The sequence below is a fragment of the Dromaius novaehollandiae genome, chromosome 29, assembly GCF_036370855.1.
Source record: "Dromaius novaehollandiae isolate bDroNov1 chromosome 29, bDroNov1.hap1, whole genome shotgun sequence".
Lineage (NCBI taxonomy): Eukaryota > Metazoa > Chordata > Aves > Casuariiformes > Dromaiidae > Dromaius > Dromaius novaehollandiae.
In genome coordinates this window covers 2,217,475-2,232,726 of record NC_088126.1, presented here as the reverse complement: position 1 = coordinate 2,232,726, position 15,252 = coordinate 2,217,475, and the positions used below count along the sequence as shown (strand labels likewise).

The following is a 15,252-nucleotide window of genomic DNA, read 5'->3' as shown; positions in this document are numbered from 1 at the left end:
TTTTGAACACTGTAAATAATTAAAAAAAGGCCAAATGGCCACCCTCCCCTGTCCCTCCCTCCCAATCCCAAGGCTTGCCTTCACATCATGCTCTTCCTGTACTGAGACTGTGAGCTCTGTTTGGGCTTCGAGTCCGACTGCTGCAGTTCAAACTGTTTGTACAGGTCCCTCAACTCTTTGATCTCCTGCAGCACCCTCTTGGCTTGGCTCCAGGTGGAGGAAGCCTCCCCCAGCAACCTCTCCGATTCCTGCAGGATCCTTTCAGAGTCTGACTTGGAAGATGATGAGGATGAAGAGGTGGTGGTGGTGCTGGTGTTGGAATCCTTGGTCTTTCTCTTGCCTTCCCCATAGCCCTTCACCTCCGTCAGCAGTTCCTGAGTTTTTTCCAGTTTTAGTGCAACCAGTTCTTGTATCCGGGACAGCTGTTCTGGTTCTGCTGAGGCAAACTGAGCCTCCAGCCCCCTCCTCAGCACCGCCCGGTGCGTGGAAGAGTCCCGTCGAGACAGGATTTCTTCCATGGAGGCACATTTGTTCTTTTCTGAGAGCGAGAGCTTTTTGGGGACCTGTGGAGTGTACATGGTCCCTTTGTCAAAGGAGTCATTGCGCTGCCCTGATCTGTCCCATGAGGTCACCTCCCGTCTCGGGAGGCTCCCTGTCCGGCCTTTCTCTGACTTGACGTTCTCCGAATCCGAGCGGTGCCGGCCAGCAGTGAGATGTGCCACTGACTTATCCAGGTCCACCCGGAAGCTCTGTTCGCAAGTGCTGTGATCCTCTGGAGAGGCGTCTTCCTCCTGGATCAGGTCGAGTGTCAGCATGCCGTCGGAGGTTGAGGTAGATGCCTGAAGAAACAAGGAAAAGAGCTGTGTTGTCACAGGACCAGGGATGGCTGCACGCTACTTCTGAGTGTCTCATACCGAACGTGTGCATCAGCTGCGCTTGGATGCGAAGATGGAGCAGGAATAATAGCTAGTGTGACCTGATGAGAAAGGCCCAGGAGTGCTGGTTCCATGTTTCCAGCTGAGATACGGATCAGCTGCATGGCCTTGGACAAGTCATCCATGCTAACCCACAATTCTGTTCCCCAGCTGTAGGGCTACTCTCCATGAGGAACTTGAAGGAGCATTTTGTTTTCAGCACAGGAAAACAGGCATCAGTGATGACAAATTACTGCTTTACAAATGGGGTTCCACAATGCAATGGTCTGCAAGAATGCAGGATGAGATCTGATGCCCCAGGAGAGCCCTGAGTTATATGACAACTTTCAGGTCAGGCTCAAAACCACCAAATCTTACCTATCTATAATTGAAACAGATAAAAGGGAATGTGATCCGAACAGGTGTCTGAAATTCATTATACATACCACAGCCATCAAATGTCCTCGAGTTGGAGGGCGTCGGGAGTGCTGTATTTTTGCTCTGTCACGTGTTGGGTGGGCGAGGTAGCTGTCCTCTTCGACAGTCACCTAAAGTGGGGACAAAGGAGGCTAGTGAGTGTCTGGGAGCATGGGAAATATGAGCCATTCCTAGTTTCTGTAGCTATAATCAGCCAGATGTGTTGTAGCAGATCACTTATTCCTCCAGGTTTCCCTTTCTCTTGTGACCTGGCCATGAGCCTGGGGGTGAACTTCCCCACATACCTACGGGCCAGGATCCTTTGAAGACTGTCAAGCAGGAGCCCTAACTGGGCAGAAATTTGGGTTGCAAACAGTGCATCCTGCACTCAGAGGCTGCAATTTGCTGCTGGCAACTGTTTCAGCCCCTCAAATGAAAATAGCTTTGCACTGTGAAATAACTGCATTGTTAGCAAAATTCTGTAGTGCAAATGTTTGAACAGGAGGAGAGTTGTGATAAATAGCTGAGCCAAACCTAGCGCTGAGCTGGCATGGTGAGGGCAGTATGTTCCCTGTGTGCTAACTCACGGGACTCCTCCGGCTGCGGAGCCAAGCTAGGGTCGTGCCTGGGAGCATGACCTGACCAGCTGGCGTTACTGGATGGCCATAGTCCGTAACTCCCTCCCCAGCAGGCATGCCCTGGCGCACACAGGACTAGTAGTTTGTAAACCTCCCTGCACAGTGTGGGCAATAAACTGGGCCTGAGGACCACTGGTGATCCAAGACTTGTAGCTGAGGTTCAATGATCTGGGTGTTTACCAGAACGCATGTGAAGTGACCCTCTCCTGGGAGGAGATTTGCAGAGCCAGCCGGGAATGGGGTGTGGGAATCCAGCCCTCTGGAGCCTTAGACATCTGGGAGAGTCTTGGAGAGTTTCCCTAGTCTGTCCCCTCTGTACCCTGATGGGATCAGTTCTACTTAAGTCATTCCTGACGATTATCTGTTGAATCTATTTGTAAAGGTTGCACTGACAAAGACTGTCCTGCAAGCGATCCACGCTGTTGCTTTGGTATGCTGCTTTTTGCTATAAAGCTTTTCCTGTAAGGTCTGACCTTAGTTATCCTTCACAACAGGTTCTGTGTTGCCATCCATGAGAAAACAGCTAGCATCGCAGCAGTGGACTGCCTGTATTGTGGTAAGTCGAATGTGGATGAGATAGATCTGAGATTTGAATCTAAACCAAAAAGCAGGTGGCACGATAGCATTAATGCGAAACAGTGTTGAAATGCTGTTTCGACCTGCAGCTCTGGTAGCAAGGACGTAGCCTTCTCAAAGGAGTTCTCCTTCAAACCGCAATAAACTATGCGGGGATGCTTGCACTGATCTAAACTTGGACTCTGACGGCTCTAGTTGTGGTTATAAATGTAGACCTTGTCTCCATGAAGGGGTGGAACTGATATTGCTTTATTCTTTTTTCCAGTAGAAACCACTTTGCATAACTGTGATAGTTACTTGGGGAGATCTCATGCAGCAGTAATGCTGCCACCCTGGCAGTGGTAGGGGCTATGCTAGTTAGGCTTTGTCTGGACGTGTACTCATCCAGGCAGAGCTGTGCTGTTCCAGAGAGTCCTCCTATTGCTATCACACAATGTCCTGATGATGCCTGGTCTCTCTGATCCTGACAAATAGTCAGGATTTTTTTAGTGATTTTTTTTTTTCCACTAAATGGAGAGCCTGACTTGTCCTGACAAAAAAAAACAGGTGCATTTTAGGCTCAAAGCCCTATTCTGAGCTGAACAAAGGCCATACAGCTCTGAGAAGGCTGAATTAAAGGTTTCTGGTTTGACCTCTGAACACAGAAAAGGATCTGAAATATTTAAATGTCCAGGAAGCCCCCTTCCTTCCGCTAAAGTGATAGAAATGTGCATAAGATAAGTAAGAACTTGGTTCTCTGTCTCTCTTGTAGATAGTGATTCACAGAGGGAAGGGGTGGGCAGGATGAATATGGACTGAGGTGGGTTGGACAGATGGTTCCATGCTATTAGGTTGCTCTGAAGATAGCATAGGACTATATTGGTTTTCAGTTAATTCCCTAATTCAGTTCCACTACTTAAATCTCCTTTGTAAACAAGAGCACTGTGTGTTCAGCCAGGAGCAGCGGACAGGAGGAAAGACTCAAAAGCCCTGGGAAACCATTTGAAACGTAGTCCCACCATCCCTGTGCAAGGCAAGGCTGGCCTGCAAAGTGAAGACACCTTACTGGGACTGTGCCCACCAGCGAGGGGACAGAGCCATGGCAACTGCCCTGTGCCATTGCTTCGCAATCACTGCTGTGTATCAATGCGGTAGCTGGGGGAATCGAGCTATTCCTGATAGGTGTCGATGGCTCTGTTCTCACTGCAGTCTGTACAAGCTCAATGGCTTTGCACTCCTTTTAAAAAGGAAATGGAGAGGGCTGCAGGGGCTGCTCCTCCTTCCTCCAGTCTGAAATATTCACCCAAGACTGTAGCTGAGGCAATGGAGTCTGGGTCCAGCCCTCAGAGCTCACCTCATCTAGGATGCGGTTTTTAGCGCGCGTGATTGCTGAGTTGAGGGCATTAATCCAGGACTCTTTCTCTTCTGGACTCACAGCCAGGAAGATCAGGTTTGGTGCCTACAAAAGAGGAAATTCAGGTCAGTGCCAGTAACTAAACTCATACAGAGATCTTTCACACTGCCCTGCCCACAGCAAAGCTACAGGGCCTTTACAGCTGGCTGCTTTTTGCGGGAAAACGCAGAGCAGACCTGATCCTCCAGTCTTGCAAAACAGCACTGGTCCACCGCACGCATTGCACCTGGCCTCTGCTTCTCGGCAGGCCTCTGAAAAGCAGATCTGATTCCTCCCGGTACTCAGCTTTTCAAACAAAAAGCTGTGTACCAAATTTACTTTCCTCGTGGCTGCAATTCCTCCTTCCCCTTCTCTGCCTTCCCACACACTATCCTAGATTTTGCCCTCATCAAACAATGATGCAGCCGTTCTGTGCATCTGCTGCTCACATGTGATATATCTGCTGCCACCTCAAACTTTGACAGTCTGGAGTTAGACAAGCGCATACAGTACGCATGCACAGAAGGAGCTGGATTTTTCATACCTTGGTATGTCAGATGCACACTGAGGGCAGAGCAATTTTGAAAATATGGTCCAAGATCCTTAGTTTTTTGGACCAGATACTCCATAATTTAGCCTCCTCAGCGTTTTGTTCAACTGCCTCCCTTGCTCAGGGTACTTGGGGACAGTGTAGCTGCTTTCCATTTCCCCCCTCTCTTCCCTTTTTGCATTTCAGTGGTGTTAGAGCATTCTTAGCAAAGTGCAGGGTAGGAAAGCTTGGTCAAGCCAGAATGAAGAGTGTAAAGCCAGCTCGTGTGTGTGCGCATGTGTGTCAAATACCGCTAGTAGCTAGAGACTGGCGCTCTGTCTGCAGTGGCAACCAACACCTCCTGGAAGGTCCCCGTTCTAGGTAGCAGTGATCCTGTCCTGGCACTTTTTAGCTTGCTGCTGGGCAGGAACTATTCTTGGGACAAATTCTCTTGCAGCTTTTTTGATGCAGCCTGAATCTAGGCAGCAAAACTAAGGAGCATCAGCATCCTTCCCTCCCTGGCCTCCCCCGTGAATAAAAAGTCCAGTCAGCTGAACCGCAGCTGTCAGGAGTGGCAGCACTAAAATTGCTCTGTCCTTGCTCCTGAAAAATGTTCTGATACTTTCTTGTCCTGAAGTCAGAGTACTCTGAGCTGGATGGATCCAAAACTAAACACTTGCTCTTACTTAGTACACCCGAGGCCTGAATCCCCTCCCGGTAGAAACCCTGCTTCTCCGTCCAGCCCTCACTATTGCAATCACTCCTGCAGTAAATGGAGATTCGTATATATTAAACCAGGAGACACGATCTGGACTCCTAGACACCTTGGGCTATCCAGTTTCACCCCTCAGTTATTGCATCAGGCCCAATGGCTCATGACAGGCCTAAAGCAGAACACCAGGAAAGACTCCAACAGCTACTGGCTTTCTGGGGCGACCACGTGCTGGAGAGCAAAGCGTACCGTGTTTCCAGGCTGTCTGGAGTGGGCGAGGGTGAATTTGCTGTGGTTCTTTTTACTTCTGCTTTTGGACTTCCTGAGCTCTTCACATTTCTCATAATCACTCAGGTCAAACATTTCCTGCATGTTTTTTTCATCTTTTACCTGCAAAATGAAACAAAATTACAGCCTTGCAAATGTCATACGGGGGGTACAGGCAGGCAGTAATAGGGCTGCTGCTCCAAGCTGGTGGGATGCCTGACTGGAACTGGTGTCTGCATAGGGAGTTTGAATATACTGGGTGTGTGCGGAGTCTCTGGTGTGTTATGTGGTCACTGAAATATCGTGCAAGAGTCTTCCACCGAAGGCACAAATACAGTAACAGCTCTGTTATTATCTGGGAAGGGATGCACTTGATTTTGGGAGGGAGAAGCTGATGTTTTCTATAGCTTTGGCTTAAGTCCCTTCCGGAATGAGGGGGGACATATTTAGAAAGATAACTTGAAAATCACGATCTCCTAGGTCAGTTCCTGCTTTGCTACAGATTTCTTTGGCAATCCTAGGCCAGTCACTTAGCTGCCTCTGCCACCTCCAAGGTTACAGGGGCTGGGCTGAACTGACATGCAGGTGTGAGCTGACTTTTCCCTCTCTATTTATGGGCCCTCCAAATGAATAGGATTTACACCAGCAGCAAGGAGAGGACCTTGTCTGCTAGGAGGAGGGTCACGCGGAGTCAGGAGACTGGGAGGAGGTGGGCTTTCATCCGCTGATTGCAAAGGGCAATCGTATTAGAGCTTGTTGCTTTTCTGGAGACAGCACAACAAAAGTTTGAGGGATAAAGATTAGCACTTCCTATTTTTAACCTGACGGTATTACTGAAGCCTGTGCTGACAGCTGATTTGGGGGGTGGATGAAGCACATCCAGTCCCAGATTACTGACACGATGAATGTGCCACGTTCCCCCGCTGCTGAGCCCCATCCATTGTGCGGAGGGTAGGGGCAGACTTCACCGAGGCGCCGGTGACGGCTGAGACCACAGGCTTCGGCAGCCTGCGTGCTGGGCTTTCACTGCTGGGTGTCTAGCCAGGCCCCCGGAGACCTGCAGCGACCAGGTGATTCACAAGTTCTCAAGAAGGAAGAGTGCCAGGGCTTGGTTCTCACTGACATAAACACTTCTTGGCTGTCTTTCATACAGTCATCATCGGCCATTTCACAGCTTTTAAGAAATCTCACCTCTTCCACCTCCATTCCCGAATGCTTCCTGTATTAGCGGTGGTGTGACAGGCGCACAGCTATAGATAAGTGTTACAGAGGCGTAGATTAAAGATGTGACCGGCACAGGGTCACGAGGACTGCGGCTGAGCTGGGGAGGAAGACAGGGATCTTGGTAGAGGTCTGCCAGGGGACACTAACCTGAAGATGCCCCCACTCAGGGGATGCTCTGAGATGCACCTCAGGGGAGGTGAGAAGAGAACCCGCAGCCCATCTCTTGCCTGGCCCTGTCTAGTATTTAGGCAGCCTTCCCTTCCACTGTTATCTTTAATGTGCTCGCCTCATACCCCACTCCTATGGCCAGGCAGCCCTACTATTTCCAGGGTAAACATGAGGAATCCAGGTAACTGGGATGGGGGAGAACTTGGTTTCCAATAGCCACTAAGGACAGAATTGTAGCAGGCTCAAATCCATGTCAGTCTGTGCTTAATCTGCCTCCAGCCTGGGTCATTATGGGCTGGGATTTGCAATGGAGTTTGATTAACTTAGGTGCCAGAAAGGCAGACAGTGCTGAGCTCTTGAATCTTGGATTTCCTGAAAGTGGGGAACACTGAAACTATTTCCTATGACTTCTCCATAGAACTTGAGCAAAAGTCTCACCAAAATGCTGTAACCAGCTTTCTAACCAGAGAGACAGATAAACTGATGATCTGGCCTTACATAATAACTGCAGTTCCCTCTCTTTCCTTCTTCCTTCTATCCCCCGAGTTTGTCTCCAGGAACTCGGGTGCAGTCACGGTACATACCTATTCCTAAAGCCTCAGAGACTATTGCTTATTTTTGCTCAGAGCAAAAGCCATTGTGCATGGGCACCTATTATATGAACAAATACAGAAGTGTCTCGTATGCACACACACATCCATGTCTACATATCCCCCCTGTGTATTTCTAATCGGCTTTTATCTCCTCAGTGCCATCCTACAATTCACCTCTTTCCAAGAATCTTGGCTGGATTCAGCCCTATTCATTTGCAGCAGGAAAAGCTGATCCCCTCTGAGCCCCCAGCTGTGACACAGCGGCCGAGGCAGAAGTCCTTGCTCCAGATGTTTGCTCATGTAGGTCACTGGGACTTCCCCAGCCCTTCCTCCCTTTCTCAGACACACACAGTCTGTACTGTGAACTCCTGGGAGCTGAGGCTGAAATATCTTGCCTCTAGGAACAGCCACAGGGGTCTGCAGAAAGGAGGTGTGTAGCTGGCTCAGATAAATGCCCTTGAGGTGCAAGTATTCCTTTGAAAGCCCTGAATTAACAAGTGCCAGGGCTTTAACTCTAAGACCTCTCTCTCGACTACGTAAGTACGCACGCACAGAAAGAGAGACAGGCTACAAGAGACCCTGGTGCACAGACAGCGTGACGCTCCTGCATCATTCACCAAACCACGGCACATGGGTGCATTTAGCAGTTATAAAAGGCGTCCCTGATTAAGAACAAGCTTATCTATTTGCATTAAAGGAATGATGTTGGGTCCCGTTTCTGTTTGTTTCAGACAAGGTAGGCAGGTCGAGCTCAAAGGTATTTTGTGGGGGTGGGTAGATGCCTGTCATTAAGGATGTGGGCCTAAGTGACTTAGGCGCCTAAGGGTACATCTGCCCTTCAGCCAGAGCCGAAGCCCAGGGGGAAAGGTAGGTTTGTGCTCGCTTGGAATTAATTCCCTCTTGTACACAGCCTTGGCAGCATAACGAGGTCATAAAGTGAGCGGGGCTGTAATTTATAGTCATCCGAAGATGGCTTTGTTCTGCCAGCGTGGTGCGAAGAGGTCTCAGCATCAGCCTCAAATGGGCTCCGCAGCAGTGATGTAATGGCAGCGATTTCGCAGCATACGAGAAGGATCGCGGTCGTGTCTCACAAGGGGCCTTGCCAGCTGATCCCCCCTGCACTGAGACTTCCAGGCGGAGAACTAAGCAGCAGAGCAAAATAGAGGATTCAGCGTGCAAACAGTGAGACTAGAGAGCAGGAAGGTGAAAGGCAAATTTCAAAAGTACTAGCCAGCTCTTTTTGTGCCTCGTAGGAGGCCTCTATCGAGGCCAAAAAGGAGGAGGGTGGTGGGCACGAGTTACAGAATAGAGCAACCTCAGAGATGGAAGAGCGTGAGTGCGCTTTGAGGCGCACTAACCTGAGAGGATAGTCGTGCATCCTGCCCTCTTTAAAAACAACAACACAAAAACCAACAACAACACCTGCTAGAACCTTACTGTCAGCAAAGCCTAAATCACTGTCACCTACGTCAATAGGAGGTGGGTGACAACCCTTCAGGGTCCCCCCTACACATTTTCAGAGAGATTGGAGCCAAGTGAATAAAATCCTTCAGATCTGTGCTGGCTCTGTACGGACCTGGCTGAGGTACTTCTCCCTGCTCTGGGCAACGTGTCCCTAAGACTGCTGCAAAGAGCAATTCTGTGGTAAATTGAGCAGGTTCTGATCTGGGAGGGAGCTGCCCTGATTTGCACCGGCAGAGAATTTGGCCCAACACCTGGGCAATGTGGAGACCTTTGGGAGGAAGTAGCTGCAGGTATCAGTTCTTAGTAGAAAGGAATGAAGTGCGATTTCTGTCATCCTGGGGGGTTGGAAAGGGAAAGGCCGAGGCAGTGTACTAGCATTGATCTTCCTTTATGTCAGGATGACCTAGCACAGCTCATCGTGGACCCAGGTTGCTCTACTCCTGTGAAGTTAATCCGAGTGCTGGAGACTTAAGATGATGCTTATTTGTTTTCTTTCCCTTTGCTGACTTTAGGGCTCAGATTTCCAAAACCGGGGGGTGATTTTTACAGTCTCAGATGCCGAACTTGAATCTTCCAAGAACAGGCCTAAATTTTGGGAAGGGCTAAGCGTCTCCTCTTAATATAGTCTTCAAGCTGGTTCCCCATCCCCAAACAGTTTGTTTCTCGCTCTCACACTTGCAGGCTCTCGGGGCTTTGGGCTCAATGGGCACTTGGCCTTATCGAGCAGGGCTGCGAAGTTTCTGCTGTTCAATGTCACACAGCATTTTGGAAGCAAAAACGGGTGCAAACTCTGAACAGACCAGGCAAGGCAGACTTCCTATCTTAGCAAGTAAAGAGCACTAATGGTCATTCAATTCACGGCTGATAAAAGGAAATGCTGTGGTTTTGGCAGAAGTGTCGTTCTGGGCGCCACAGTCCGGGGATGCAGCTGGACTGGAGAACTTAGAGGCCGCTGAAGAGTTTCTATGGACAAGCGAAATCACGTTGGTGCTTAGGTCAAATGCAGGACTCCGGAGTTCAGTTCTCAGCTATGCTGCAGCCTTGCAGCCTTGCTTGGGGTCTCGGGAAGACTGTTTAATCCCCCTGCACTTCTCTAACTCCCAGGGCCTGGGTCCTACTGCTGCTGCACAGAGCAGTGTAGGTGAGGGTGGTCCTGCCTTCGGTGGGGGAGATAGTTTAAACAGGCTCTCCAGGGCCTGCCAGTCCCTCTTTTCTACAACCCCTTTAAGGAAGTCGAGAAAAAGCTTTTGCATCTGGGCCAGTGCTTCCTCTTTTGTCCCCTGCGTGGGTTTTCACACCTGCCTGTGAAGCAGCTGGAGCTCTGCAGAAGGCCTGGGCTGGGCTGGGCCGGGCTGGGCTAGGCAGACCCAGGGTCATTGCTGATGCAGCAGTTCCTAGGCGCCTCTTTGAACTCCTTAATGTGAACGTCATTGGTGTTAAACTGCATTTGTACATCCTTCCATCCTCCTTCCCTCCACCTCTGCCTCAGCTAGCTTTTCCCTGTGCATCCCCTGTCAGCAAAGGTTGTCTGTGAGAATGGGCCAAGCCAGGAGAACATCTAGAGGGCAATGGCAGCCGTGCTCGCCTCTCACATGTGGGGGTTTTTGGATCCTGCTGTCTTCATTAGACTTTCTTAAGATCTCCCACACTGTTGTCTCGAGGCTGGGAGGGATCAGGGACCGCTTGGCTTAGTGTGTGAGGAAGGGAGAGGCCTGGAGAGTTGATTTTGGCAAAATCATTCCCAGCTGGGAGGTGGCCAGCAGGTTTTTCCTTTCTCACGGCTGCTGAGGACTGGCATGCAATGAGCTAAGGGGTCTCGGGGCCTCGTGGGCAGGTGGGTCCTGCACTCTTTGCTCTATAGGGAAGCTCTGAATAGAAAGGATGATGGATACAAGTCCCAGCACCTACTGCCATTGCTGTCGGCTGGCTTTGCTGTCCGTATTGCACCTGTCCTAGGAAGACAAAACAGCCTGGGTCCTGGAAATGCTTCCACTCTCCAAACAGACCGGGTGAGGAAAGGGAACGTGAGACATAGAGGAGGAATCTGTGCTCTCCAACACTGCCTAATGCAAAGCCAAATCCACAAAGCGAGATTCATCAGACCCCGCCTCCGTTAGGCCGCGCGGTCCCCTCGCCCCGCTGGCAGCTGCTCGGGGCTGCGCCGCGCCACGCCGCCCAGCCAGCCGTGCCACCCCAGGCTAATCTGGGCCCGCGGGCAGCGCGCGCCGGGCGGGATGTGCTGAGGCTGACATTGCTGGCGCGCCGTCGGAGTTCAAGGAGCGGAGCTGCCGCTGCCCGGCCCTCCCCGCCTGCATTCCTCGCACGCCTCGCCCCGCAGCTGCTGTCTGGCGGGGCAGCCCGGAGGGACCCTATAGCTCAGCGACCCTATAGAGACGTGCGTGCGTGCTCTGTGGGTGAGAACGTGAGCCGTGGTACCCGAAGTACCTTCTCTGGGAGGCCTGGAGGAGATGTCTCTAACCTTCTAGCCCGCCATACCTCCAAGGGTCTGTTCTCTGTGCACGTGCTGCTTTGCAGCGCTCTGGCAGTGGGAAGATCCCTGGCACGGCCAAAGCTCACTGCCCCTTGGATTTCGTGCTGATGGACAGTGACAACTTCCCCCCTTGTCACGTTGTCACCTGCAACAGCTCTGAACGCCCTTCCTTCAGATTCGGGCTGTGTGCTGGGGCCAGGCGGGGAGGGAAGAGGAAGGGCGCTCACTGAGTCACAGGGCAGTTTCTGCGGTTTTCCTCGGAGATTTGTTTTATGGTGATTTGCCTGGGTAGTTCCCTGTTGAGATGTGACATGGTCAAAGCAAATGCAGAAGGTACAGAAAATCACAAGACACCGAGTCTGATGTATCCACAGGACATACAAGTGGTCAAAATGTGGCTCGGGGTCTAACAAGAAACCCACAGATTTTCGGTAGAGCTGAACATCCAAACACGGGCAGTCTCAGGGGACAGCGTCAGCCAGCATGTTCCTCTCTCGAGCTGAGGAGAAAGTTTCACTTCCTCGAGCCGAGCACTTCTGCCATCCAGCGAGGGAGAGAAACTTCTGCCTAGCTCAGCTCAGACCAGGCTGTGGCCAGGCTGGGAATCCAAGCTCGTGTGCAGCGCTGGTGAGGGGACGGGCAGGGGACGGGGAGAGCCGAGGTTAACGCCTTGTCCTGTCCCCGGCTCCCTGCTAGCCCAGGTTCCCCAGCTGCACAGGGGTGGGAGCGGCATGGTTCTAATTTGCAGGGGGAACTAGGAAAAGAAATGCGGGGAGTGTTGTGAAAGTCTTAGGTACAGTGAGAGAGACCCGTGGAGTGCCGTGGACCCTGTAAAATGGCCAGCGTGCGGTGGGACACTGCAGCTGCTCCACTTTTTCTCCTTCCTTCTCTAGTGCCAGTTCAGGGGCGAGTGTGGGGAGGAGGCAGGGTTACCGAGCGTGCGCAGCCACCGGCACAGCAGGGCCCTGGCTTGAGCCAGGCCTCTGGACCTCGCCAGAACAGACGTGGCAGTGCTCCAGGGCGCTGCCTCCCCGCTTGCACACCTGCATCCGTGGCGGGAGGCTGCTCAGCGACCTCCGCAGCTCAAGGGCACGAGCACGACCAGGCTGCTCTTCGGAGCGAGCCGGGGGCCAGCAGCAGAAAGTTGCTCCCCGCTCTAGTCCCTCGCCCCAGAGAGCCGTCAGCTGGGGCCCACTGCTAGAAACGGGTACCCTGAGAACTGACGGGGCCCTGGGCTAGAACCAGGTCTTCTGCGGCTCGGCACTACCCTAATCCCAAGTCTGTGCTGCCTTATCTTACAAATCACCTCTGTTGGAGGAAAGGACGTCCGGCTGTGGTGGCTCAGCCTTTTCTTTCACCCCCTGCTATAACTGTGCTGGAGGCAGAGAAGACTTTTTGCTGGAACTTGCCACCTAGCTTCACAAACTGTAGAACAGGGCTTGTACCGCGGAGCAGGGGTTTGGCGGAGCAGGAAGGCGGAGGGGAAAAGGCTGCAAAGGGCGAGAGCAGGAGAGAGGGATGGGGCAGCAGGTCACAGCCGCGCCGTCACAGGCTGCCCTGGGGCAGCCAAAAGCCGGTGGTTACGCACCAGCCTGACGCTGGCCGTTACCGCTGTCCCCAAACACACCTGTAGCGCAGCTCTGACACCTCGCGCCCGTCGTACGCGGCGGGCACCACCGCGCTAACCAGCCCTGCCGGCCACGGGCACCCCGCGGAGCCCAAAGACGTGGCCGCCCGCGCGCAGAGGCGCGCTCCGAGGTGCGGCACGCGCGCCCTGGAGAGTGTCACCGCGCTGCCGTGCATGTCAGCGGCACGTGCGTAACGCCCGGCGCAGGCGCAGCCCCCTTCCACGTGCACAGACGCGGCATGCACGCGAACGCCACGAATGCTGCGCAAGCCGCAGGGCACGCATCGGCCGTGTGCGCGGGCGCTGGACCGCTCTGAACGCATATCCCCCCTTGCAGGCAGGCAGAGGCGGTTCCGCGGTGTTTGATGGTGCTGTAACGAACGGGGAGCGAGAACAGACTACTTTTCAAGTGCTCTTGTGTTAATTGAGTCGATGCTTTTGGTAGCAAACAAGAAAAGGCTTAAGGAAGCCCCGAGAAGCATTTCCTCATTAACATCTCGTCATCACAGAGCCCGTTCATGCTGTCTGGACAGCCCTGGGCTTCCTGACAGGAAGTGGTGGGAGCCCAGCTGTGTCTGCGTTAGTCTGACTGCTATTCCCAAGTGCAGAGCAATAACAAAGCTGTGCTAGAAACAAGAGAACAATTACCAGAAATTTGCAGGGGGGAAGGGGACCGGTGTGGCGGAGAGCGAGCGGAAAAGAATGCAAAAATAATACGAAGAAGGTGTTCTGCTTAGCAGAGATCAGTTCGCTTCGACACATCTTGCCTTGCATGTTTCTGCTCTGAACGCTTTTTTTGGCTGCTGACCAAACGCTAAATAATGAAGGGTTTTTGCATAAGTTCACGGAGTTCGGCTTGCAGCGGGGTGCAGATCTCCGTGCCGGCTCGGAGCCCGTGGCTGAGAAGGGGCTGTGAGGCCCAGCTACCATTCTGGTGCGTGGTTGGAAGAGCGAAAGGCTCTAGGTGTTGTTAAAGGCAGAGCAAGTTGCACGGCTTCCAAAGGCTGATGCCCCAATGAAAGGACACGACTGAAAAGCTCTGCCTGCATTTTCCGGCTATATCAGCTGGTCTAATAAAATATAATTCCTCTCCTTATGGACCTGCTTTCCATTGGGGGGAAAACCTAGGCTTTTGTCAGGTTTCTACATTTCCTTCTAACCAAAATTAATAAACCAGGGCTAGAGCCTCTAACCTGCAAGCCGGGTTCTAGGTAGGCAACTAAATAAGCGCACGGATTCCCAGAAGGTATCAGTGTGGATACTGATGGGATTTTGGTAATTTGTCTCTGCTTGTGGGAGTTAGGCTTTCGGAAACCTATCCAGAAATCAGAGCGGTGCTAAGCTCAGAGCAGTTTTACTGTTCCACGTTGTTTTTCTTGGTACGTTATTACCTATCCTGAACTGACATCTTTCCCAAGGGATCTCAAAGTGTGTGATGTGCAATTTTCCCGTCCTAGGCACCTTGTGCATGAGGGAGATGAGTGCTCTTATTAGCTCTGCCTTGCAGATGCAGAAATCCAGGCAAAGATAAATAAATGTCTTGTTGAAATTCATTTCGTTAGCGCATGGCAGAACTCGGGGTAGAATCCAGGAGTCCTGGTGTTTAACCCCTTCCTCTGCTGGGCTCTGAGCTGACGACGAGGGACCAGGAGCCCTGGTTTATGCACTAGACAACCTGCCTTCCCTTCTCAGCAGCTATTGAGCTTAAGAGGAACTGACAGGAAACATCAAGGTTAATATGTGAGTTAACACGTAAGCAATAGGGTCCAGTTTCTCCATCCGCTAAATCCACACTGCTCCAATGGCTTTGATGAAGCAAAGCCAATTTATAGCAGGGAAGGACTTTGATCTTTTGCTGAAACAGACAGTGGAGTCTCCTCTCCCATCAGTGCTCGTACTGCAGAAATCAGGCTGAGATTCAACCTGTGTACTGGCTATATCCACAAGAGTTTTCTATTCACATCTCTCCAGAGTTTCCGCTATTTAATTCTTTCTTTGCCTGCATCCACTGCTGCCCCATCAGCTGCACCGGCAGCGGTTTGTTCGGAAGCCGAGAGGACTTTCCCCATAGCAGTTAAGAGCCTCTCGTACAACTCATCAGCACAGCCCAGCAGTGGCTCCATTTTCTCCACTGGGCATAATCTGGTCTGTGAAAACACAGAAGCAGCTACATCCTGTTCTGCTTGACAAATCCCAATTTATTAAGCTATTTGCGGGAGCTGCAGGCACCTGCTTCCAGGAAAGCGGGCGTGCAGGGGGT

At 51.8% G+C, this 15,252-nt stretch overlaps 1 protein-coding gene across 2 annotated transcripts in view; it reads right to left on the bottom strand.

Annotated features, from left to right (window-relative positions):
• Positions 1-15,252, bottom strand: part of PLEKHO1 (pleckstrin homology domain containing O1) — a 28,874-nt gene that overhangs the window by 8,331 nt on the left and 5,291 nt on the right. For both annotated transcript variants that reach the window (XM_026117103.2, XM_064499090.1), the window contains exons 3-6: positions 5,408-5,548; positions 3,879-3,983; positions 1,361-1,462; positions 79-839 (exon numbers count right to left, since the gene is read on the bottom strand). In XM_026117103.2, the coding sequence (XP_025972888.1) occupies positions 81-839; positions 1,361-1,462; positions 3,879-3,983; positions 5,408-5,548 (1,107 nt within the window). In that variant the 3' untranslated portion in view covers positions 79-80. The remainder of the gene's footprint in view (positions 1-78; positions 840-1,360; positions 1,463-3,878; positions 3,984-5,407; positions 5,549-15,252) is intronic.